The sequence below is a fragment of the Sphaeramia orbicularis genome, chromosome 8 (genome assembly GCF_902148855.1).
Source record: "Sphaeramia orbicularis chromosome 8, fSphaOr1.1, whole genome shotgun sequence".
Taxonomy (NCBI): Eukaryota; Metazoa; Chordata; class Actinopteri; order Kurtiformes; family Apogonidae; genus Sphaeramia; species Sphaeramia orbicularis.
The window spans coordinates 23,460,925-23,485,411 of NC_043964.1; the positions used below are offsets into that span (position 1 = coordinate 23,460,925).

The 24,487-nt window shown below is 38.9% G+C and overlaps 1 protein-coding gene across 2 annotated transcripts; it reads right to left on the minus strand.

The window, feature by feature from the left end:
* Positions 1-178: 178 nt before the first annotated feature.
* Positions 179-17,788, minus strand: LOC115424140 (alpha-2,8-sialyltransferase 8E-like). 2 transcript variants are annotated; one of them, XM_030141244.1, is made up of 8 exons: positions 17,641-17,788; positions 10,943-11,029; positions 8,881-8,967; positions 8,716-8,790; positions 4,133-4,277; positions 2,691-2,803; positions 2,519-2,611; positions 179-943 (listed from the first exon to the last, which is right to left on the minus strand). In XM_030141244.1, exons 1-8 carry the CDS (start codon positions 17,757-17,759, stop codon positions 475-477), a joined length of 1,188 nt encoding a protein of 395 aa, XP_029997104.1. In that variant the 5' UTR covers positions 17,760-17,788; the 3' UTR covers positions 179-474. The 2 variants fall into 2 exon arrangements, with proteins under 2 accessions (XP_029997104.1, XP_029997105.1); XM_030141245.1 differs by lacking the exon at positions 17,641-17,788 and adding an exon at positions 12,691-13,107.
* Between the last annotated feature and the right edge of the window lie 6,699 nt (positions 17,789-24,487).

Genomic DNA, 24,487 nt, shown 5'->3' on the forward strand with positions numbered 1-24,487 from the left:
TAAGACGTGAAAGACAATCTTCCATTGAAGAGGTATTTCAATTTTTTCAGCATACAGTTAATTTGATCTAAAATCTTTCATGGTTGATTATGTAATTCACATGAATAACTGAATAACATAAGGCACATGATAACACCTTAACAAAGGCCTTACAAAGGCTCTCCTTTAAAAACATAACTACTCTACCCAGATTCCAGCTAGAACATTTAGAATAATAAATATAATAGTAGGAACACTTAGGCTTCATGTTAAGTTTTTTTTTTTTTTTACAGTTAGGGATGATTGTAATCAGTGCAAATGCTGCTGCAGATTGGACAAGTCAGCATCCAACTCAGTTGGATACACTTGATCCATGACTTTAGTCAAAATAGATTCCTCAATTCACTTAAAAATAAAGGGAAGGCTTCACAGGCTTCATCCTGAGGATACAAGAAAGGCACTGTACTTCTGAGTTTTCCATGGGACAACATGGAGCTATTGTTCCCCACATTGTCCCAGGTGAAGCCTGAGCACCCCCTGACTGTGCAGCTGCAGCAGGAGTTTGAATTCAGAAGGCATGGAATGAAAGTAATTGGCCTTGCGGTCATCGTAGTAGTGGTGAGTGAGGGGTTGAAATCCGTGTGGGTGGTGACTGAAGGGCCAGAAGCCATACAGGTGCACATTGGTACAAATTTCCAGCGCCAGGCTAGTCACCACTAAACCAGTGCTGAGCCGGATTTCTCTTACGCCCTGGCTGCGCCAGAAGTCAGTCAGATTCTGGATGTACTCAGGGTTCAAAAAGACGGGCTGAATGGGGATCTCAAAGTCCTCAACGGAGTAAAGCGCCCGCAGGCACGGAGGAGTGGAAAAGGCGAAGCTAAATGCAGGAAGGAGCATCATGGAGTTTCCATATTTTTGGAGACTGTCCACAAATGGACGGCGTTGTCCTTGTAGACCCCCAAATCTGAAAACAATGTAGTTGAACAAGGATTCACATCTTTTACTGTCATAAAAGTACCACAAAGTAAGTACAGGAATGTGCAGAAGTCTTTGACCATGCATATCTATGTTGTTTTTACACAGTTGTAATGAGCATAATATCTATCAGTCTCTTCATTACTACGACTACTACTACTTCTCTTAGGGATCAGCAATGCAGATCTGCTTCCATCTGACCCTGTCTATTGTCTGAATGTCCTCCCTCATCACATCCATAAATCTCCTATTTGTTCTTGCTCTTTGCCTCCTACCTGCTAGGTCCATCATCCTTCTACCAACGTATTCAATATCTTTCCTCTCATTATCTTTATTAAAATACAACAAAAAATAAATTTGAAATATTGGGCAAAACATTAAAACAAACTACATGATTTCTACAGGAAAAAAAAAAAATCAGTGTTCCCATGGCAAAGAGTATTCCAAACAATAAGAAACATTGGACATGTGTTCAATGAAACCTGGTCAAACAGTTGAATATCAGTTCAGTAAATCTCATAAGGTCTGTACAGAAGAGTTCAAGACTCATTTAGTAAAAAGGACGGACACACTAAACATTAAAAATTCTTATTTTTAATCCAAGTTCAGTGGTATCTTCCTTCAGAGACAAAGAAATGTTTCTGTACATTATAATATATCATTATACTCCAAACTTACTTGTCACCTTAAACTTTTGCACAATATTGTATATCAAAATTAGTCACTGCAGAATGATGGCCTCTGATTTTAGATAGATGGATAACTTTTTTTTATAACATCGCCCTGACAGCATTAAAGTGTACCTGTAGTGAATTTTCATTGTATTGTGTTGTTTTTGCATTAATAGCAATTTTTACTTCAAGTTTCAATTGAACAGTACAAAAGTAAAAGCACTGGTTGTAGTAGTTGCAGTAACATGAAACATACTGAAACAGAATATATGGAGTTTTATGTACAGTTTATGGCAATTCAATTATTAATAGTGAAGTGTCAGTGAAGCATGTTACTGTTAAATCTGTGGAAGGTGAGTGAACTAATTTATGTATATAGTGGCTCATCATATGATTAATGGGAAAGTTGTGACACACATTCATTAAAAGTTTTTGGACTTTCCTGGATTTTTTTTAACATGAAATTAAATATAAGAAGTTTAGATTGAAAAATGTGTATTTTAATGGCATTTTTGACAACTCCTACACATCTGAAATGTGAGCCAGACAACTGTTATAGTTTAATCTGATCTGAATCATGTTGCATAAGGTCATTATATTTTTGTGACTTTGCCCAGATACAAACTAAATGAGCCTTACGTATAAAGCTGCATAAAACTGAAATATTAAGTTGTTAGCCTCATTGCATAATTGCCTAAGTCATATTTTTGGCCAACCATGGTATGTGCATAACATTATTCTAACACTGCTGCGTCATTTTTTGCAGATATCACAATTTGGCCAAAAATATGATAGAAAATTTTGCTATAAGGCTAACAAAGGGATAAAAGTAAGGCACAAGTATATCAAATTTAAGTACATTACTTGAGTAGTACCATGAAACTCTTACTCACTTCTTCATATAACTGCTTGGGTTTGCAGTCACAATGTCGGTCTTGCTGCCCACATGTGCCTTAAATTCATTCTCCAAAGGAGGTAGGTTGCACCTATGATGCAGACAAATGTTCATTCTCTTAGTTAACTGTCGTCATTATGTCAGTCGATTTGGTTCAACACTGCTCTCACCTGATGACAAACTGGGTTGAATCTATTGTGTTTCCACAGTTGCTGTTGGTCAGGATCCCTCCGTTTCCAACCACAGCACATGTGTCCCATGTTTTATTTGAAAATGGAGACTCCTAAAATCAACACAAAAAATGTACATGTATTAAAGGCACATCCCACGTCCTCCACAAGCTGGTCATCTGTTTGTAAATATTTTTCGGGGATGGGGGGGTAGCACGAAGCTCATGATGAGGTGAGTGGGCATTTGTTCAAAAAAGGTTGAGAACCACTGATTTAGAGGTTAAAGGTGTAACTACAGCATAAAGTATTTTTGACTGTTTGCCAATATAAAGCTGACTGCTGTTTCACAATCTCCTCCTTCCTCTCTAACTTTCTTATTCTATTATGTCTGTTTATTTTGTTTATGTGCCTGTATGATTTGTTAATTATCACGTTTGTCACATTTGCCCTGCTGGCCAACTGTGGCAGAGTATATGTATACATATATAAACACAAACACACTTATACATGTACGTATACATATATGTAACACCACTTATGTACCAAAACTTTTGAATAATGATAAAGGACTTTGTTAGAGTGCAGCAAAATGTCACTTGTTGACTCTGAAATAAGATGTGCAGTTCTGTCACTAGTTAACATTTATGACTTGAATTTTACAGGTGTCACAACTTAAATATATTATATATGTTATATTAAAATATAACATTCTGTCAAAAATTAAACCAGTCCCTGTGTTTCTTCTACACAAGTGAGTTTGATTATGAGGCTTAGGAAGGTATAAAGCTATTACGGGATGTCGTTTGTTTGTACATGATTCACACTAAACTGTGACAGTTCTGACCTCGTTTGTTTGATTCCAAACAGATCTTTAGTGCAGTTCCTGACAACATGAACCATATAGAAAACAGAGGTAATTTGTGTTTTTGCTGTGGTTGTTTTCTATGTAGAAACAGAGCTAAGCTAACAGAGCTATAATGTAAACTATCAGCTGATGCAGAACATGAAGATTTAAAGAGGTAGTGTTATTTTGAACAGCTGTCAAAATAACCAGGAATATAGTTTTATTTTGAGGAAGAAAACTTGATGATACCATAATACTAATGTGAGCGAACAAAGAGTTTTTATAATTTAATCAGTGAGTGATACAGTCTGTGCACTTCTTTGTTGTTAGTTTTGGTAGAACTTAGTGTGTTCTGAGAGTTTGGCATATCAATATTAGATAGAACCCATTTAGGAGATACTTACCATTATTATTATTATGTCCATGTTAAATAAATAAAATCTAATTTAATTCACTGGATCAGTTACATGTTGGAAGAACAGATACAAACAGGTAATCCTTCTACTTATGCATTCTAAATCATATTATATTGTGTCACATTACTAGGTTCCCCATGTTTTTCCAAAGGTGTTGTGTTCCTCAATAGAAAACGTTATACCTTCATAAATGTTCTGAAAAGCTCCAGGGTTACTTTGCGGAACCTCTGTTTTTCACCATCATACAGAATCTTCGATCCCACCGGGGTGTTGGCCTGGGTGAGAATGGCCTTTTCGGAGCCACGGCACCTGGTGTGCAACTGAGATCTGGGAACCACAAGATTATAGTCAAATAACATACAGTATATGAGAGAAAATGGGAGGTAGAGAAAGCTTTAGCTCTTAAAGAAAACCATCCACTTTCATGTGCACAAAGTTAGTTCTATACAAAGAGTCTGGGATCCTTTAGGGGAAGCCCTTCATTTCTATAACACATGACCTCAAATCGTGGTAAATTTAGACCATCTGCACTGGTGTAGTGGTCCCTGGAGAAGTGGGTATACTCTCTATTTCTGTCTTTTTTTTTTTTTTTTTTCCAAGTCGTCCAGAAAAAAACATCCAGTTTTAGAAACAGTGACATGTAAGACTACTCTATTTAGTTTACCCAAAAATCCATCTGTAGTATTTGCTCACTATTATAAAATTATCATGACTTGATAGGGTGCAGTTTGGAGGTATTACTAGTCACACAAGAAGCTGCATGAATGTAAATGTGTTCAACATGACACAAAGGATAACTTTAGCCTTTCATAACTTTAGCCTTTCATAACATTAGCCTTTCATAACATTAGCATTTCATAACATTTGCAAACTCACAGTTTAACTATTGGTGAAAAAATCTCTTCTCTAAATGTGCAGTCATATGACCAGTAGTTTAAAACAGTGACTCATTCTGAAACCACCTTAAAGCTTACCTCAGAATTATGTATTCCATGAAAATAGGTTCTCTTGATATGTGTCCCTCACTTGAAATATGTTTATTCTGCCTTTCTAGTTCACATTTCCAATAATCGCGTATCTTTCAACGAGACGTGCAGTGACCTGTCAATCAGCTGGAGTGGCAGTGGCACCTGAGGTGTCCGATCAGGTTCCACAGGTGGCCAGCGCTAGTTAGCAATATTTTCCTCGGCATGACCCGCCCTACTCTGCCTCTGATTGGCTCATCAGTCCTCATGCCTAAAGTTAACCAATCTAATCAGTGAAGGTACAGAGTATTAGCCAATTAGAGGCAGAGTAGGGCGGGTCATGGCTTCACCATCCTAGGTGAAAAAAATATCAATTTGGCTCAGACAGTACTGAATGGTGTGTATCAGGGGGATTTAGAAGTGGGTATACGCAATGCTGACTGAAAAATAAGTAAGTATACGCTGCATACTGCCGTATACCCTGGACTACACCACTGACCACATGGTTGTAAGTTCCCCTGATGCAATGCACATTTCTGGTTCTACTTCTCCTTCCCTGTGTATGGCTGTTCTTTCTCATCACCAAGAACAATACAATTGCTAGTTAGACAAACAAAAACCATGGTATCAAAAACTTAGGCAAAAATTCAGGCTGTTGTTAAAGAGTTAAACTGGGATGAATTAACACCTGAACAAAAGCAACCTTGTTAAAATACACTAGCAAGTAGTTTTAAGCATCAATACATTTAAATGACTTCTTCAATCAATATTTAGTATCACCTGAAGAAATGTAACTATAAAATACTGAAAAGACTTTTGAAGAGTAAGAAAATTACAGAATTTTACTCTTTTAAAGTCACTGATTTCAGTCATTTCCACATAACATTCACCTGACTTATTTAGGTTTTAAAATATAAAGTTGAATGATACTTTGAAGATATCTAGGCCTATATGATACGCCAACACCCTGCTTTAATGTAATATGTAAATAATGTTATGTTAGTTTACTGTTTCTGTACAATTCTTGAATGAATAGAGTGGAAGTAAATTACTTGTGTTAAAAAAAGACACTCATAGATAAGTTTCATGAAAATACATTAAAATGTAAATTAAGTCTACCAACATTTTCTAAAACAGAGTTTTATTGAATATAACATTTAGTCCATGGGTCAGGAGGTGGAGCGGGCCGTCCAATAACCGAAGGGTTGGCAGTTTGAATCCCGCTCTGTCCTAGTCTGTCCGCTGTGTCCTTGGGCAAGACACTTCACCCACCTTGCCTCCAGTGCCACTCACACTGGCATATGAATGTTTGGTGGTGGTCGGAGGGGCAGTAGGCGCGAACTGGCAGCCACGCTTCTGTCAGCCTGCCCCAGGGCATCTATAGATAGTGTACCACTACCAGAGGGGGAATGTGAGAGCGAATGAATAATGGGTCAAAAATGTAAAGCGCTTTGAGTGTCCCAAAAAGCACTGTAGAAATCATATCCATTATTATTATTTATGTTTTTGGGGTTCAACAAAGGACGGACATCTCTATTCTGGTTATTCTTCATGGGAACTTTTTGAAAAAAGTTGTTTTGCAGTCATTTGAATATTCACGTATTTTTTTTAACCTCTCTGAATAAAGCAATCACTTACACATATATTTGTCAATTAAAACATAGTTTTAAAAGCCACAAAAGTTGCAGTTTGTGGTAAAACTATTGGAACTATCAGACTGAAAATACACCCATAAAGTTGGAATAATATTTTTATTCCTATTTATACACATCAATAATCACCTTTAACTCTTTCCCCGCCAGAGCATTTTCCAGTGAGTTGGTAGCCAGCGCCAGCCGTTTTGGTCATTTTCACTAATCTTTGGAGGCTCACTGAAAATGTTGTGTTAGGAGTATGTGAACACTGAATACATCAAAAGAAAGAACAGAACTTCAACTTTTAAACACAAAAAACTATTTTATTCTATCTTTATTCGTTCGTGAGATATAAACATTTGAATATTGGTCATTTTCAGGAAAAAACTGAATTTTGAGCAAAAAGCTGAGAAAATTGCATTTTTTTCAAAGATATTGATTTTCAAGAGAAAACTGATTTCCTATTTACATTTTTGACTCTTTCTTATTTACCAACAGTAACACTGTCTTCAAAATCACAAAATAAAATAATAATAACAGCAATAATAATAACAAACAGCTCTAAGATATCCCATCATTCCACAAAATGTTAGGGGAATCCACACCAAACTTTAGACCGAACATCTTGTAAAGCACCAGGTTCCTTCTAAACTTTGCACATTTACATACATCAGTTATAAGTCTAACACATAGTAGTTTAGCTTTTGGATATAAACACCTCAATATTCCTCATTTTCAAGAAAAAAAGAAACAAATGCACTAAATACTGTAGATTTCTGGCCTTTGGCTGCACCAGGTCCTCCTGTTGGACCAGCTGCTGTGTTTGATCTGTAAATAATTCTATGGACATCTAGTTGTTTATCTCTGTATGAATATATGTATTTATTTATTTCATACAAAAGCCAAATCCAACAGTGTCTTCCATGTGTCCTGCTGACATTCTACAGCTGAATATGTTCTGTGTCCTCAGTCTGAATCTGAACTCACTCTAACAGATGCAGACTAGCTTTCCTTTGTCTTGTCCCATGTCTGTATGTCTGTCTTCTCCTTGAATGTCCACTAGAAATGTCTCTTTTCTCTTCCTCCTGTCTGTCATTTTCTCCGTGTTGCTCTGTGCCCCCGCCCCCCCCCCCCCCCCCCACCCGCACCTCCGTGTCGGACCTGAGCCGCTCCTTGTTTCCCGTGTTCCGTGTCCGTCTCCCTCACCTTCTGTTTCTCCGTTCCTGTCTCTAAATGGTTCTTCTGTAGCTCCATCATATATTGAATTGTCAGACTCTGTCTCCATAATCATCTTTAAGGCTTTTGAAACTGCGCGCGGTTCCTGCACAGTCTGCACTTCCTCATTCAGTGACTGCCGCTGGATGCGTTGCCATGGGATACGGAGACTCCAGTGCAAAAACGTTAAACCCGGCCCGTCATTTTTCCGAAAAAGCTGCTTAATTGTTTGTTTTTGGACTAAGGAAAGTAATTCACATGATCCACAATACCTCCAACTACAGTATAACAGTGAAAACACGGATTGACGGAAAATCTCGTCATTGGCGGGGAAGCGTTGGGAAGCAATTGACGGAATATCTCGTCAATGGCGGGGAAAGAGTTAACTAGGGGCAATGATTACATAGTGAGTCTCAGTTACACTTTATCTATCAATAATAAACTACATTGTCAAAATCACTTCATGAGAACAGGGAAGAACCTTTTATTCCAACTTTATGAGCCAAATACATATACGCAAAAGTACAGACTACATACCTGAAATTAACTGAATATGTCTCTGCAGTTTCAACATGACCAGAGTTGTAGTGATTTTCCCTCTTAATATTTTTCAACTTGCTCTTAAAAACTGAGGTAAAATAAACCAAAGCGGCGTCCATTTTGGTGTTAGTGAAGTGTATCACAAGCAACAAAAGGTAGAGTACACTGAGCTGTTTAACTGAAAACTATATGTTTCTTTACTGTTTTTTAAGACAAACTGTGACATTCTTGGCTCATCAAAGTATCTTTGAAATTGACAAACATCGTGTGTGTAAATGGCCTCAAACCGTTGAGCCCTGTTTATAGTTTGTCTGAGGTTAAATCCCATTGTGCACATAAGAAGGGGTGAGACTTGAGCTCTCTGTAGCACAGTACATGAGGATAATTTTATTGCATGTTATGACAGTTTACCTGTACTTTTGGTAATTTTCCTCCTGCTTGGTCCAGGTTTGAGAATAGTGCTCTAAAACTTTATTTATGACTTTACTGTAACACACACAAATACACAGTTAGGTGGTGACATGTAGCAGTTTGATAAATAGATAAAGACAAAGATGGAAGTGACTTTGCTCCCACCTGCAGCCTTTACAGTTGTCAGAGGACACAGAGGGGGCTTTTTCCTCAGTTTTCTTCTGAGGAGGCAGTTTGTCAGGCTCCACATGACTGAAAAGAAATGGAAGACAGGAATAATACATAGAGGCCAGAGATAAAACAGAGAATCTAATTTACTCTGAGCCTTGGAGCCTAGGAACCTGGGATGTTTGTGCTGTCATCATGACTCTTGTTGTGATGTTTACGTCAATACAGAAGGAAATCCTGCCATCAGAGTTCAAGAAGCTCTAATGCGTGTTGTTTCTTTCATTTCAAGATCTCAAGTCTTAACAGATCTCAGTCCTTTTTCCGGCTGCTTAGATGACGTTGGACATGTACCAGATGTAAGTGGTCAGCAGGGTCCCCCAAAACAGGACAGTGATCATGAAAGAGAAGAGTGACTTCCCCTCATACCACCCTCCCTCCTACACTAACCTACTCCCTCTTCAGCATCCTGCATTCACAGGAAAACGGTACCAGAGCTTCAGGTCCCACTCCACAGGACTGTTGAACGGCTTTGTCCATCAGGCTGTCAGGATGCTCAACTCTGTCCACTACCTCCCCCCTCTGCCCCCCACCCCTGGACTGTAACCCACCCCCACATTTACACAAGGACACTACCTTAACAGTTGTGGACATAAGACTCATTAGATTTACAATCTGTGATATTTTCACATCTGCTGCTGATGGTCTTCTGTACTTTATTATAAACATTGCACTATTGTCATATCTGCTACTGCTGTTCCATTATGAACCTCCTCACCTAATACTGAATTGCACTACTGATGCTATTATAAATAGATTTGATATATAACTATAATATTCTATTATAGTTTATACTTTATGCCACTTATGTATTCATATTTTGTTTTTCTTTAACATGTTATATTCTATTGTATGGCATTTAATAACAAGGTGAGAGAGAAACAGTATCTACATTCTTTGTATGTCCTGTGAATCTAGTGAATTGACAATAAACAAGTGAAAAAGTAAGCAGAGCTTACTAATACCCCCGCCTGGTCGCACAACACTTTGCCCTCCTGCTCACTGATACCCTTCCTTCCCAGGGATTAATTTTGAGTCTTGACTTTCAAGCTCTTAGAAACTTTTCCAAAATTTGTAAAAAAAAAAAAAAAAAAAAAAAAAAAAAAAAAAGCAAAAATTGAGAGAGAAAGGCACATGTAAAGAACATATGTGTACAATTTGAAAACAATTAGAGAATAATCCCAAAATTGAATTTCAGCCAGCAAACCATGCACTGCACCTCTCCTAGTGGTAAAGAACATGTGTCCAACTTGAAAAGAAATTGGGTGAATTGTGTTCGAGAAATCAGTTGGGCAAATTTTTGAAGTTGAAATTTACAAAAATTTGTAAAAGAAAAATCCAAAATTTGAAATTCACCCAAGAAACTCTGCTCTGTACCTCTCCTAGTGGTAAAGAACATGTGTGTCAAATTCGAAAAGAACTGAGTGAATTGGGTGAGAAATCGGTTGGACAAAAGTCTTGGACAGACAGAATTCCTGGTCTATTCCTGTATCTATTCCACTCTAAACCCTGCCCTCTGGGGCTGGCGGCAGTATGATAAAAATCTTTTAAACTAGATCTTTAATCATCTTGGGTGACTGAAAGCATGCCTCCTCTGTTATCAATCTCCTTTTTCCGTCTTGTTCAGTCAAACCTTGTTTTTTCTGCTGTTTTGTCTTTTCTCTCTTCTATGTCCCGATCACAAGTGTTGAAATGAGTCTTTTGCTGCTCTTCCACCTCTTCCTCTCCCCTTTGTACAAAAAGAAGGCAGTAGTGTGCAGAACTAAATTGGCCCACAGTTTACCCCTTCACTTGTATGTGTTAGGAAACATTCATCACCATCTCAGTTTCTCAACACTATTAAAGTTTCTCACACACAGTTTCATCCAGGTTTGAGAATACTGCTCTAACACTTTATAAATGACTGTTGTGTAACACACACAAATACACAGGTAGGTGGTGACACGCTGCAGTTTGATAAACAGATGAACAAAGACAAAAATGTAAGTGACTTGGCTCTCACCTGCAGTCATTACAGCTGTCAGAGGACACAGAGGGGGCTCTTTTCTCAGTTTTCTTCGGAGCAGGTAGTCTGTGAGGCTCCACATGACTGAAAAGAAATGGAACAGAGGAATAATACATAGAGGCCAGAGATAAAACAGAGAATCTAATTTACTCTGAGCCTGGGATCCTGTTTCTGCTGTCATCATGACTCTTGTTCTGATGTTTATGTCAATACAGAAGGAAATCCGACCATAAGAACATAAGGAGTTCCAATGCATGTGTTATTTCCTTCATCTCAAGTAAAAAAAGCTGCATCATCTTTCATAAATTGCAGCTCATGGTCAACTGATGAGTATGTGTCTATGCTGTACTTAAACACCCACAAAAATACAATCATCATGTTTTGCATCTGTGGGACATGATTGTAAGAGGACAGATTAGTTTTGAGAGTCTGAATTTCTTTCAACATCATGAATGAACAACCAGTGAACAAACACACAACCATAGACCTTTGACTCTGTGCCATATTTCAGTTGGAGACTGTTGTGTTTTGCATGTCTGTCTGTCCAGCGTGTATCCTGCCAAATGCCCTCTAATTTCAGGTGGGTAGTAGTCTGGTTTTGCCAGTGAGCTGAAATAGCACCTCATGTTTCAAGTGATGTAAACAAATAACGGCAATGTGGTACCTCCTAGAAGTGCCTTAGAGTCTGGAGTGTCTTAACACTGGAGCACATATTCACTAGGTATAGTTTGATGTTTATACCTAGGTGAAATAAGAAAAATCAGCACCTTTTTCATGCTTCAAGGACATCAGCAAAAAAGAATTGGAGTAAAACTTAACCTTAAACATTTAAAGCAGTAGAATGGATCAAAAACATGAAATACAATAGCAGGACACCAACAGGAACCGTTTTAATATCCATACTTTTTAACAGCTGCTCTGCATGTACTGCCTTCTAATCTTTGCTTCATCACTGATTTACCATAATGTGTAGTTGCAGTTGGTATAGGTGTAGTTTGTCAAGGAATCTGGAATCATTAAATGACTGTCATCAATTTACTGTGATATTTATTTCTCAAAGTTCCTTGATTGAAAGAGGTGAGCATTGTTTGCCAATCAAATGCTCAAAAACCTGTCTGACTGGATTCTGTGAAAGTGTGGAACTGTGGGTGTGGTTGACTGTTATCAAATCTGAGATAAAATTCAAATTTTGAAGGCAAACCTTCATTTTTTTGTGTGGTTTTTTTGTTTGTTTGTTTGTTTGTTTTTTGTTTTACTCCACTACATTTATCTGACAGTTTTAGTCACTGTTACGATGACAGTTTTTCACTTTCTATCTGTAAAATGGAAACAACTGATGATTCTGGATGTTTGTGAAAGACCATGTGTTACTTTATGAGCTGAAAGAATTTGACATGTTGAGTTAAATAACCACTTCATAACCCTCTTGGATTAGTTGCATTGTCACAGGCCGGTTGTTTTAGTGATATGTGGTTCTCACAGGACACATATGCTATAAACAAGATTATGATGCATGTTATTTTTTCGTTATTTTACATTCTGCTCCATTCAAGTGCACTTTTGTAGCTTTAGTTTCTGTCTTTCGGTGCCTCATTCTATCATCTGTCCTCATACTGAACATACCTTTTGCTTATAGTACCCCTATGTTCTTACTTAGTTCTGGGTTTTTTTCTACTTGCAGTGGAGTATTTTCACAGTGTGGTATTAGTCCTAACAGATGCGAGTGCTTTTTTCCGGCTGCTTACCTGTCGTTGGATGTGTACCAGATGAAAGTGGTCAGCAGGGTCCCCAGAAACAGGACAGTGAGCGTGCAGGAGAAGAGTGACTTCAAGTGCTGTCCCCTCATACCTCCCCCCTCCCACACTAACCCACTCACCCACTTGTCTCACTTCACCTTGCTCAACACTGACCCGTTACTGCTTTCTGTCACCTTGTCACTGTGTTTAAACTGTGTTTACATTGTTCCTCCTCCCCTCCCCGGCTGTAAACCTCACTCTCTTACAGTCACCAGTCACATTTACACTGGGTTTACTTTGATGCTAGGGTGAAATCTGTTTTTAGTGCATAAATGATGTCGGAAGAAAAGAAGTGGAGTAAAATTTAAGCATATAAATCTGTAGAATGAATCAAAAACATTAAATACAGTAGCAATTAATATCCACACTTAACCCTTTAAGCATCATAATAAAAAGTATAATATTATTATTATAGTATAATAATATAAGTATAGTAATAACAAGTATAATATTATATAATAATATAGGTATAATATTATTTATTTTAATATAATAAAAAGTCATAATACTGCAACAAGCAACATTACTGAGTGGAACAGACAGCTTTTTGAAGTACTGATATCAAAATTGAATATTTAAAAAAGAAAAACTCTGGTATCTAAAGGGTAACATACTTTTTACCCTTGGCCCTCGCTGCAGGGTATAGAGCAGGGGTGGCCAACCCTGGTCACGGAGAGCCACTATCCTGCATGTTTTAGATGTTTCCCTCTTCCAGCACACCTGATGGTCGTTTTCAGGCTTCTGCAGACCTTTATGATAGGCTTATCATTTGAATCAGGTGTGTTGGAAGAGGGACACATCTAAAACATGCAGGATAGTGGCTCTCCAGGACCAGGGTTGGCTACCCCTGGTATAGAGGGTATGCATGTGACGTCACCGCGGTTCCGCCCACCGAGTGGCAGAAAGAGGGAGATGAATGACAGCGTTGGCTTCAATACTGTCTAAATTTAAGAATAATATTTAGTAAAAATGGGGAAGAGCTGTTGTGAGATTGATTGTACGAACAGGTTTGAAAAGCAGTCGGAGCTATCATTTTACAGGCACCGAAAGACAAAGAAAAGAGGAGTAGATGGATCCACAAACCCAGGAAACCAAACCTAGATCTGTGGATCCTGTTTGGTGTCAGGTAACATTAATTTATGCTGTATTTTTGGGTCAAATCAGACCTTAAATGACGTATTGTTTTGGCTGACGTTACTTCTTAGTAAGCTCTTGGTTTCACGATCAGATCTTTCATGGTTTTTGTCTTCATTTTTTGATTATGAACCTTGTGCTCTACATGATTAGTAAACTAACTTAAACTGAGGCTAACCTAGTTTTTCAAATATGGGGGAACTGGAGAATAAAGCTACGATGGAGTATTAGGGCCACATAAGAAAATAAAAACACTTGTCACTACGAGTGTAAACTCATAAAATATTGATATAAAACCCGTAATTTTATGATAATAAAGTCGAACACAAAACAAATCACAATGTTATGAGAATAATGTCGTAGTTATAAAAAAAAAAAAAAACCTCATAATTTAACAAAAACGTCATTCGTTTATGAGATTAAAGTCATCATATTCCTACAATAAAGCCATAATATTACAAGAATAATGTGGTGATTTAAAAACAGGTGGGAAAAATATCCTAATTTACCAGAATAAAGTCATACCCCGCTCATCCAAAGCAGTAGTATCTGTGTTGTATAAAGTACTTGATCTGAATTGGATGTAAATCTCCTCAGTCCCAGTAGATCCTGCATATATTCACTGGGGTCAGAACCCTGTCTACTGTAAATGCACTTTGGATCAGCTGGTTCTGGGCCCTAGTTTTGGACCCTGGTTTTCAGTGATGATGAAACCATGTATATTTGTTTCAGGTAAAAATAGCGATGATCCCCTGCACCCTGGATGTCAGGATACTCCATTTCAGTCCACATGTCAGTGTTCATGGACCACTTGTTCTTTGGTAGCTCGTACAGATCCATGTCCAGTCCAACTGTCCTTCATCTAATTTCATATTTCACATTTTCCCAGTCTCTCTGTGTCTACTGCTATACTCTGTCATGTTGAGCAGGTTGGTTTTTGCCACTCAGTCTGACTCAGAGGGGCATGGCCCAGGGGGGAAGTGATGTATGTGCACACCCTCTATTGTCATCAGTTCGTTGTATATCCATCAGTCTGTCCGTCTGTATGTGCAAACACTTTGGCATGGACTGGAGGCTGAGGGTTTTCAAGGGCACGTTATGTTTAACTGCTGCCACACCTTTCTTGCTTATAAACTATTGTCTGTCTTCATACTGAACATACTTTTTATTTACTGCTCTGCATCTCCTCTGTTTCATCTGTTGTGTAATGTCACGGAAGTTGCCCTTAAAAGATTATCACAGATTTACTGTAATAACAAGTTCTTTGGCAAACAACATACGTTAATCAATCAAATTTTTTTGTTCATTCATTTTTTTTAAAAACCTGTCTGATTGGATTGGCTGGAATTCTATGGGACTGTGCCACTGTGGGTGAAGCTGAATAGAATCAGTGTGATTCTATTCATCCTACTGCGCCTAACAAACACACTTTTGCCCCCCCCCCCCCACTTAGAAACATTTTTCATAAACTGTAAGCCGTTTTATTCTCCGCAGGAGTTCTCATTTATTCTGGTTGGGGTTTACATTCCACCTCAGGTCTGTGTTAGTGAGGCTTTACATCACCTGGCTGACCAGATAACTGATATGGAAAGAAAACATCCAGACTCCCTACTCATTGTTCTTGGGGACTTTAACAGAGCAAACCTCAGCTGTGAACTGCCAAGATATAGACAGCATGTTAAGTGTCCCACCAGGTACAAAAACACTCTGAACCATTCATTCATTCATTTTCTGAACCCACTTTATCCTCACTAGGGTCACAGGGATTGCTTGGAGCCTATCCCAGCTACATAGGGGCGAAGGCGGGGTACACCCTGGACAAGTCGTCAGTTCATCGCAGGGCTGACGACTCTGAACCATTGTTACACTATTTTAAAGGACACATATCGTTCCGTCCCCCGTGCAGCCTCAGGGCTCTCTGATCACTGCATGGTTCATCTTCTCCCAACTTAAAGTTTGAAATTCAGATCTGCTCAGCATGTAATGAAGACTGTGAAGAGATGGACCACTGAGTCAGAGCTGGAGTTTCAGGCCTGCTTTGACTGCACTGATTGGTTTGTTTTTGAGGCTGCTGCAACAGATCTCAATGGACTCACTGACACTGTGACATCCTACACTAGCTTTTGTGAGGACATGTATGTGCCGATGTATTCCAATAATGAACTTATTGTATTTATGCTATTTATCATTTTTAACATTTTAACACACACCCATCACCTAATTTCCATCAGGCTACAATAATAATGAATATTTACTGCAAATCAGTGTGGCTTCTGCTGTTGTCGAGTGTGTGTCTTGACCGCCGAACCCCTGAGACTGACTCACCGAACCCCTAGGGTTCGATCGAACCCAGGTTAAGAACCACTGCTCTATACCAACAAATGCACCTTGGGAGATCCATCTGTCAAACTCCTGAAGTTTGCGGACAACATAACAGTCATTGGCCTCATCCACAACAGTGATGAGTGGAACAGCTGGCCCTCTGGTGTGGTCAGAACAAGGTGGAGCTGAACACACTCAAAACAGTGGAGATGACAGTGGACTTCAGGAGTAGCCCCCATACATTGGCCCCCATCACAGTCCTCAACAACACTGTTACTACCGTGGAAACCTTCAGGTTTCTGGGCTCCACCGTCTCCCAGGACCTAAAGTGGACTCCCAACATAGACTCCATAATCAAGAAAGCCCAGCAGAGGATGTACTTCATGCATCAGCTCAAAAATGTTCAACCTGCCCCAAGAGCTGCTGATCCAGTTTTACAACGCAAAAATCCAGTCTGTTCTCTGCACATCCATCATTATCTGGAAAGAAAACAAAGCCAAATTCCTTGTATGTGTTCACATACTTGGCCAATAAAGCTGATTCTGCTTTATTGAAGTTTTAGACATTGAACCCTAAATTGCATGGCAGCAGCTGCCTACTGGTGTGTGAATGGGTGAATTGTAAAGTGCTTTGGGCACCATGAAGGTCTAGAACATGTACTATATAAGTACAGTCCATTTGTAGGTGTAGTTTGTTAAGGAACTTGACATCAAAAGATGATCAATGATTTACTGTGATAAACATTTAACCATTCAAAGTTCTTTAGCAAACAACATACGTCGGTCAATCATATTTTTAAAAAAATTAACAAAACCAAAAACATATCTGACTGAATTGGCTGGAATTCTATGGGACTGTGTTAGTGTGGGTTAATCAAATATAATCAATGTGAAGTATTTTATAATCCATCTTATTGTCCTTATGGGTTCTACATCATTACATCTCACAAGCAAGCCTTGCATTTTACTCACCTACATTTGTCTGATAGTTTTAGTCACTTTTAAGATGACAATTTTTCACTATCTGTACAATGGAAACAACTGATGATTCTGGATGTTTGTGATAAACTGAAAGACTATGTGTTAATTTATGAACTGAAAGAGTTCAACATGTTGACTTAAATAACCACTTCATAACCCTTTTGGATCAGCTGCATTGTCACAGACTGTTTTAGTGATATGTGATTATCACAGGACAGTGTTACTATAAACAAGATGATCTTAGAGCATATAACATGTTATTTTTTTCATTGTATTACATTCTACTGCTCCTTACAAATACAGACTATGGATCATTCTATTGTTTGTCTTCATACTTAACACACTTTTTTGCTCATAGTACCCCTATGTGCTAACAAAGTTAATGTTTTCTACTTGTAGTTAAGTATTTTCACAGTGTTTTATAAATCCTAACAGATCCGAGTGCTTTTTTCCATCTGCTTACCTGTCGTTGGACATGTACCAGATGAAAGTGGTCAGCAGGGTCCCCAGAAACAGGACAGTGAGCATGACAGAGAAGCAGTGTCCTCTCATACCTCTCCCCTCCCACAGTAACCCAATCATCCTCTCGTCTCACTGCACCTTAATCAACACTGACCTGTTACTGCTTTCCATCACCTTGTTTGTACTGTATTCTGTTTATACTGTTCATAGTGTTCCGCCACCCCTCCCTGGCTGTAAACCTCATTGTCTTACAGTCACCAGATCAAAACTGGCAATCCTTTCCCTCACTGGTTTCTCTAGTTATGCTACCTTTTTCCTCCTCCTCACCCAGCCCTTACTCACCTGGATTTAAAAGGATTAATGCATGTGAATGCTGTTGTTAGATTTTAATTTCGGTTTCAACATGCTAATACAGAAAGCCAGACACCTGGGACTCAGGACACATTATGGTGAAATTGTATATCATGTTTGTTAGTTCAGATCAGCTGAAATATTGTTGTATTAGAGCAGAGCTAGCATCATAGATAAAGCTAACAAATGTAAGAGTTAGAACCTGTTTAATGAACCTTAGCCCTGTTTTCAGAACATACACAATAATATGGAGAGAACATCTGCAGACCTTTATGTTTTGCCCGTTTTCTATAAACTCTTCTTCTTTTTGTAAACTGAACACCTGACAGACCCACAGGTGAACTTTGGAAAAAAGCGTCTGCCAAATGCATGATGTAAATGTAAATGAACTGTCACACGCTGCCCCTCCCCCTCCTTCTCTCGCTGCTTTTGTGCACGCGCCGCACGGCACCACCACAGCATGCAGGGGCGCTTGCGCAACAGAGGGGGCGCTATTGTGCCAATTCCCTGGCACACCGTGACAGATGGACTCAATGTTTTGAAGAGCTCGTGGCACAGCGCCCCTCATGAAATGTAGTGATGGGACTGTTGGCTCTTTGAAGGGAGCCGTTCAATCCGGAGCCGTTCACTGAAAAGAGCCGTTCACTGAAAAGAGCCGTTCAAAAGACTGGCTCTTTTATGTTTTTTGCATTATTTTGAAGCACCAATGTTTTAATGACTAAATAGGCTACATGTGATGATTGACATGACATTTTAAAGGTGTTTAATTGGCGCGGTAGTAAGTATTATCTTACCGTAAAAAAGAATAGTTAGTTCACATGTGTGGGCTAAATACATGACATGAGAGGTGACATTAGGCAAATGCTGGAATTTGACCAAAAACATCACGGTACATTATGTGGACTAGTCTAGCCTAAAAATGAAGAAGAAAATAAAACATTTTCTTATGAAATAACATTTTATTCTCCTCAAAACAATTACAATAAATGTGTGTAAACATACGGAAAAAATTGCACAAGACACAACAGTGATTAATCACTGCAATTACTTAAATACCTGAGCTATGGTACAATTCTCAGAGCAAGAACAGCATGTTGGTAAACATACAGAAAAAATGCACAAAACACAAAAGTGATTTATCATTGCAATTACTTAAATACCTTAAAAATGTAGTGCATTTTCCCTCAGAACAAGAACCATAAATGTGTGTAAACATACAGAAAAAATTGCACAAAACAACACAATGATTAATCACTGTTATTAATTTAAAAAAAAAAATGAACGGCTCTTTACAAAGACTCAGTTCCTATCGTTCATTTTAAAGAGCCATTCAAAAGATTCGATTCGTTCATGAACATCACATCACTAATAGAAGGACTCAATTTTTTTAAGAGCTCATGGCACGGCACCCCTCATGAAATGCCGCCCTGGGCAAATGCCCACTTTGCCCAAATGAGAAACCGCCCCTGACTGTGGTCAGTGACAGGAGGAGCAGCGCAAGTGAAACGTCAGATTCAGAGGTACCGGTATCTGATGTGGGACTGCAGTAACAGATGACTGACAGGAGGCTCAGCCAGGCTCAGCCAATGATTGTATTTGGACCGAATAAAATGATTGGTCAGACTTTTATTAGAAATATATTAGAATTAAACATTTTTTAGTTTCAAAACCTGGTGGATTTCTTTTATATTTTAGTTTGACACACACTTAATAGAAGCATTTTAAGATGACAAAAGAGAAGTGTAAAAATGCCATATCATACGGTATAGCTTTAACCGGTGCATACAGCCTCTGTCCTTTGTCAAAACTACATGTTTTTATTGATGTCCAATGCTTGATGAAAAAGCATATTGGACAGAAATGGCAGAGTAGTGAAGCAGCAGTGTGATATCAGAAAAACATATAGACCATTGGTACAGACATATTTGTGAGGCGAACACTAGTTTAGGGTAGGTGTGATTCAGATCAGCATCTTTTTTGTGGTCAGTCTAAGGCACACCTGTGCAATAATCATGCTGTCCAATCTGTATCTTGATCCACCACACCTGTGAGGTGGATGGATTATCTCAACAAAGGAGAAGTGCTCACTAACACAGATTCAGACAGATCTGTGAACAATATTTGAGAGAAATAGGCCTTTTGTGTACAAAGAAAAAGTCTTAGCTCTTTGAGTTCAGCTCAAGGAAAATGGGAGCAAAAACAAAAGTGTTGTGTTTAATTTTCACTTATTACCTCCGCCAAGGAGATTATGTTTTTGCCAGGGTTTGTTTGTCTGTTTGTTTGTCTGTCCGTTAGTGTGCAACATAACTCAAAAAGTTATGGACAGATTTGGATGAAATTTTCAGGGTTTGTTGGAAATGGGATAAGGAAGAAATGATTAAATTTTGGTGGTGATCGGGGGTGGGGGGGCCCACGGGGGGGGGGCACTGATCTGCCTTGGCGGAGGTCTGCGCTCTCCGAGTGCTTCTAGTTGTAAATGGTACAGGTGTGGTTGATTGTTTGTAATTATTACCTCCGCCAAGGAGGTTATGTTTTTGCCAGGGTTTGTTTGTTTGTCTGTTTGTCTGTTTGTTTGTTTGTTTGTTTGTCTGTCCGTTAGTGTGCAACATAACTCAAAAAGTTATGGACAGATTTGGATGAAATTTTCAGGGTTTGTTGGAAATGGGATAAGGAAGAAATGATTCAATTTTGGTGGTGATCAGGGGTGGGGGGGCCCACGGGGGGGCCCACTGATCAGCCTTGGCGGAGGTCTGCGCTCTCCGAGTGCTTCTAGTTAGCATATGCGACCACACCCACTAAACACCATATAAGGGCAGGTGTTGGGCTATATGCAAACAGAGGATTTGAGGTCAGAAATTTTAGAGATAGCGCCAAAAAAGGACAGTATGAACAAGAAGGACTTTATCAGCAGCAAAACCAAAATATTTTTAAATCAAATCAAACATGCCATCTTTCAGAGTGTCAGTACTGGTGTTACAGGAACAGAAAAAACTGAGCAGGATCCAGTAAGTTCTGTCAGATTCTCAAAGGGAAAAAATATTGTACTCCATCTTGCAGTGAAAACCTCGACCACTCATAAAATGTTATCTTCTCTGGAGTAAGAGAAAAAATAAGAATGCATTTGTTTATATATGGTTTCTTGCATGAGGCCCATTGTGTTTGTGACTTGCATGTATAGATCACATCATATTACATAACCAATTCATGCAGAAAAGTAGGACATTCCAAAAGTTCCACACACTTTTTTCTTGTTATTGTATGTTTGCTCAATCATTACCTTTTATGGACTTCTTCATAAACAACAAACTTTGTTTCTTCACCTCAGTAAAACAGTGTGACTAGTTTTTCACTGTGATCCAGTGTCATAAGTAAAATTAATGGAAGAATACAAGCAATCAGAATTGGTCAACAACATTCCTCTTCTTAATTTCTTGTTTAATGGTTAAAACACAAATGTATTTCACATCTACTGTGACCCACCTAACAGTATTTGAACATAAAAGACCCAGGAATGTCCATGAAGTTAAACAAATGATTTGGTTGTCACATCATACATGACCACTAGAGGGAGACAAAGCAGGATTTTTTTTGTTTGTTCATTTGTCGTGAAGTGCAATTTACAGGATTTAACTAAAATTCATAGACATGTTTGAGCATGTTTGAGCTCTCAAGTGAGAGCTGTAGATTTGATACACAGGTCATTTTAGGTCAGTCAGTAACCTGACAAAACTGAGAATTATTGAAACTAACTGAACAGCAGGAAATAAAATCAATCACAACAGGCCTGAAATCAGAGGTCTGAAGATAACTCCATCCATCAGATAAATGATTTTCTGTAGAAAACAAGACAACGCTTGTTGGCAGAGGAAGAGGAGGATATGATACAAAGACAGAATTCAGACTGAATTTAATGTCAAATGACAAACATCTTGGCTTTTCTGATTATTATCAGAACAAACTAAATTGAGATGCAATGAAACAGACAGGCCCAGTGTTCTCTGGTTTGTGTTTTTCCTGAATCAGAAAGTCCAAATATCTCTCAAACATACAGTAATGATGCTGTGTCAAGAGTCTTTGAACAGTCCAGGATAAAACTGGTGTTTACTGAAGTTAAAATTTATGAAAACGTAACAAGTGTGGGGTTTGATAATTACACAGCATCTAATAAGATGCTCAGACATTAAACAGGAAGTACCGCCTTCATCCTGTGCCTCTGATTTATCACAGAGCTCATCGACACTATCTATCTATCTATCTATCTATCTATCTATCTATCTATCTATCTATCTATCTATCTATCTATCTATCTATCTATCACAGACATGTTGTAACTGTACAAAATAGTCCCCAGGCTAAAGCTCCTTCTGTTTTCTGCGCTCTCCCAAACCCCAGTCTGGCCTCTTACCCTCTCTCTCTTCCTTAAACCAAAGAAAACTGAAGAAATGGGACGTCTTCAGCAAAATGTATCATTAAAGCTATACCAACCAATGTGACATGTCTCACAGCACTTTGTAAAAATTTGAAGATGAGCCCAAAAGCCCCGCCCACTTCCCCCTGCCTGAGCTTGGACACTCCCCTCCTCTCACCTGATGCACACGGTGGAAGCGAAGGTGGAGGTGGTGGTCCGGTCTGCTTTGGTATGGTCGCAGACCCCTCCCTCAGCAATCAGACACAACATTCACCTGCTGCACAGTAGCAGCTCCTGTTTCATCAGTACACCCTGTATTTAAGGGTCTGGTCTGTGCAGCACTGGCTCATTGTCTTCACTGCACCTCATGATCTTGGCGGAGTGGGCCGTACTGTGAGCATGCGGACTCCACCACTGTCCGTGGACATTTGAGGTTTCTGTTTAGATATATTTATTAAAGTAAATTTCAAATATAGAATATACACAGGTATTCAAACATAAAAAAAATAAAAATAAAAATAAATAAATAAATCAAACAAAACCCACTTAACCCTCCCAAACCCCTTGCTGTCACCAATCTATATGCATATACAATATGGCACTGTAAATATAAATAAAGTCACATATCAAGGTGTTACAAATACATCTTGACTTGTTAAGGGCCTTGTACATGAGTCATAGGATTGTCAAAGAAGATTAAAAAAGATTTCCAGACTTTATGAAACTTCTGTTCAGATCCACGTAATGTAGATCGGATTTTTTCGAGTTTAAGGTTGGAGATCACATCTCTGACCCAGTGTCCAACAGAAGGTGGGGCAGGTTCCTTCCATCTTGTAAGAATAAGGCGACGTGCCAAAAGAGTAGTGAAGGCGACCACCTTGAGTCCTCCTGCGGGTAACTGCGGCCTTCCAGGAACGATACCAAACAGTGCAGTTAAAGGGTCAAGGGGGATCGTAACTCCTAGTATATTAGTAAGCGCTTCAAAAATACTCCTCCAATAGTGTTCAAGACTGGAACAGGACCAGAACATGTGTAACAGTGTTGCTTCATTTGTTTTGCATCTATCACAGGTAGAATCAATTTGGGGAAACATTTTAGTCAGTTTGGACTTTGACATGTGTGCCCGATGAACAATCTTAAACTGAATTAAAGAATGACGTGCGCATATAGAGGACGAATGAATCTGCTTCAAAACCGCAGTCCATACCTCTTCACTTATTGTCACCTGTAGGTCTTTGCTCCACAATTGTCATGTTTTCCCATTGAGAGGATGAGATATAGCAGACATTCTCCTCATTATAAAAGAAATGGCACCCTTTTTCTTCAGATCAAAGGTAAAGACATCATCCAAAATGGTAATATTCGGCTTGTTTGGAAAATCTACTATAGTGTTCTTCACATAATGCCTGACTTGGAGATACCTGAAGAAATGTGATGCTGTAAGATTAAATTTCTGTGCAAGCTGATCAAAAGAGGCAAATATGCCTTGCATGAATAGGTCCCCAAAGCATTTGATACCTTTGCTGTGCCAGACAGCAAATGTGCTATCAAGCAGCGAAGGTTTAAAAAAGTGATTGTGTGCAACAGGGCCAAAAAGACAACTTTCCTGTAATGTGTAATGTTTCCTGAATTGAGTATATATCAACATTTGAGGTTTCATAGTCCATACATTTATCATCCTACATAATCCTGCATTGTGTGACACCAAGTACATATATGCGGAGTCCCACTGTCGTAAAAATGTAGCTTTGTGCAGAAAGTAGGCCCGTTGTGTAAAAGTCCAGCCTGTCTCACCTCTGTTACTCCTTCGGCTCAGGGTGACCAGGTGTCCCGCTTTGTGCGGGACTGCACAGCATTATGTCCATTTTTTCCACATCCCACAAATTGAGACAATGTCCCACATTTGATTGGCTCTGGCTCTCCAAAGTGCAGGACAGTCGTCTTTCTCCAGACATGACTTTCATTTTATAGTGGTGACAGCGCTATCACCATTGGCTGTGTCCGCTGTCAATCAGCCAACATTCACGTGGCGTCAGGAGTCCATCAACCTGTCACCGGTGTCCTCCTGAGCTCCGCCCACTGACACACA

Excerpts from the sequence above, each read along its gene's own strand:
- LOC115424140 (XM_030141244.1), bottom strand. The coding sequence starts at position 17,759 with ATGATTGGGTTACTGTGGGAGGGGAGAGGTATGAGAGGACACTGCTTC. Across the intron at positions 8,968-10,942 it reads GACAGCTGTAATGACTGCAG|TCATGTGGAGCCTGACAAAC; the intron begins GTGAGAGCCAAG and ends ATTTCTTTTCAG. Across the intron at positions 8,791-8,880 it reads GACAACTGTAAAGGCTGCAG|TAAAGTCATAAATAAAGTTT; the intron begins GTGGGAGCAAAG and ends TGTGTGTTACAG.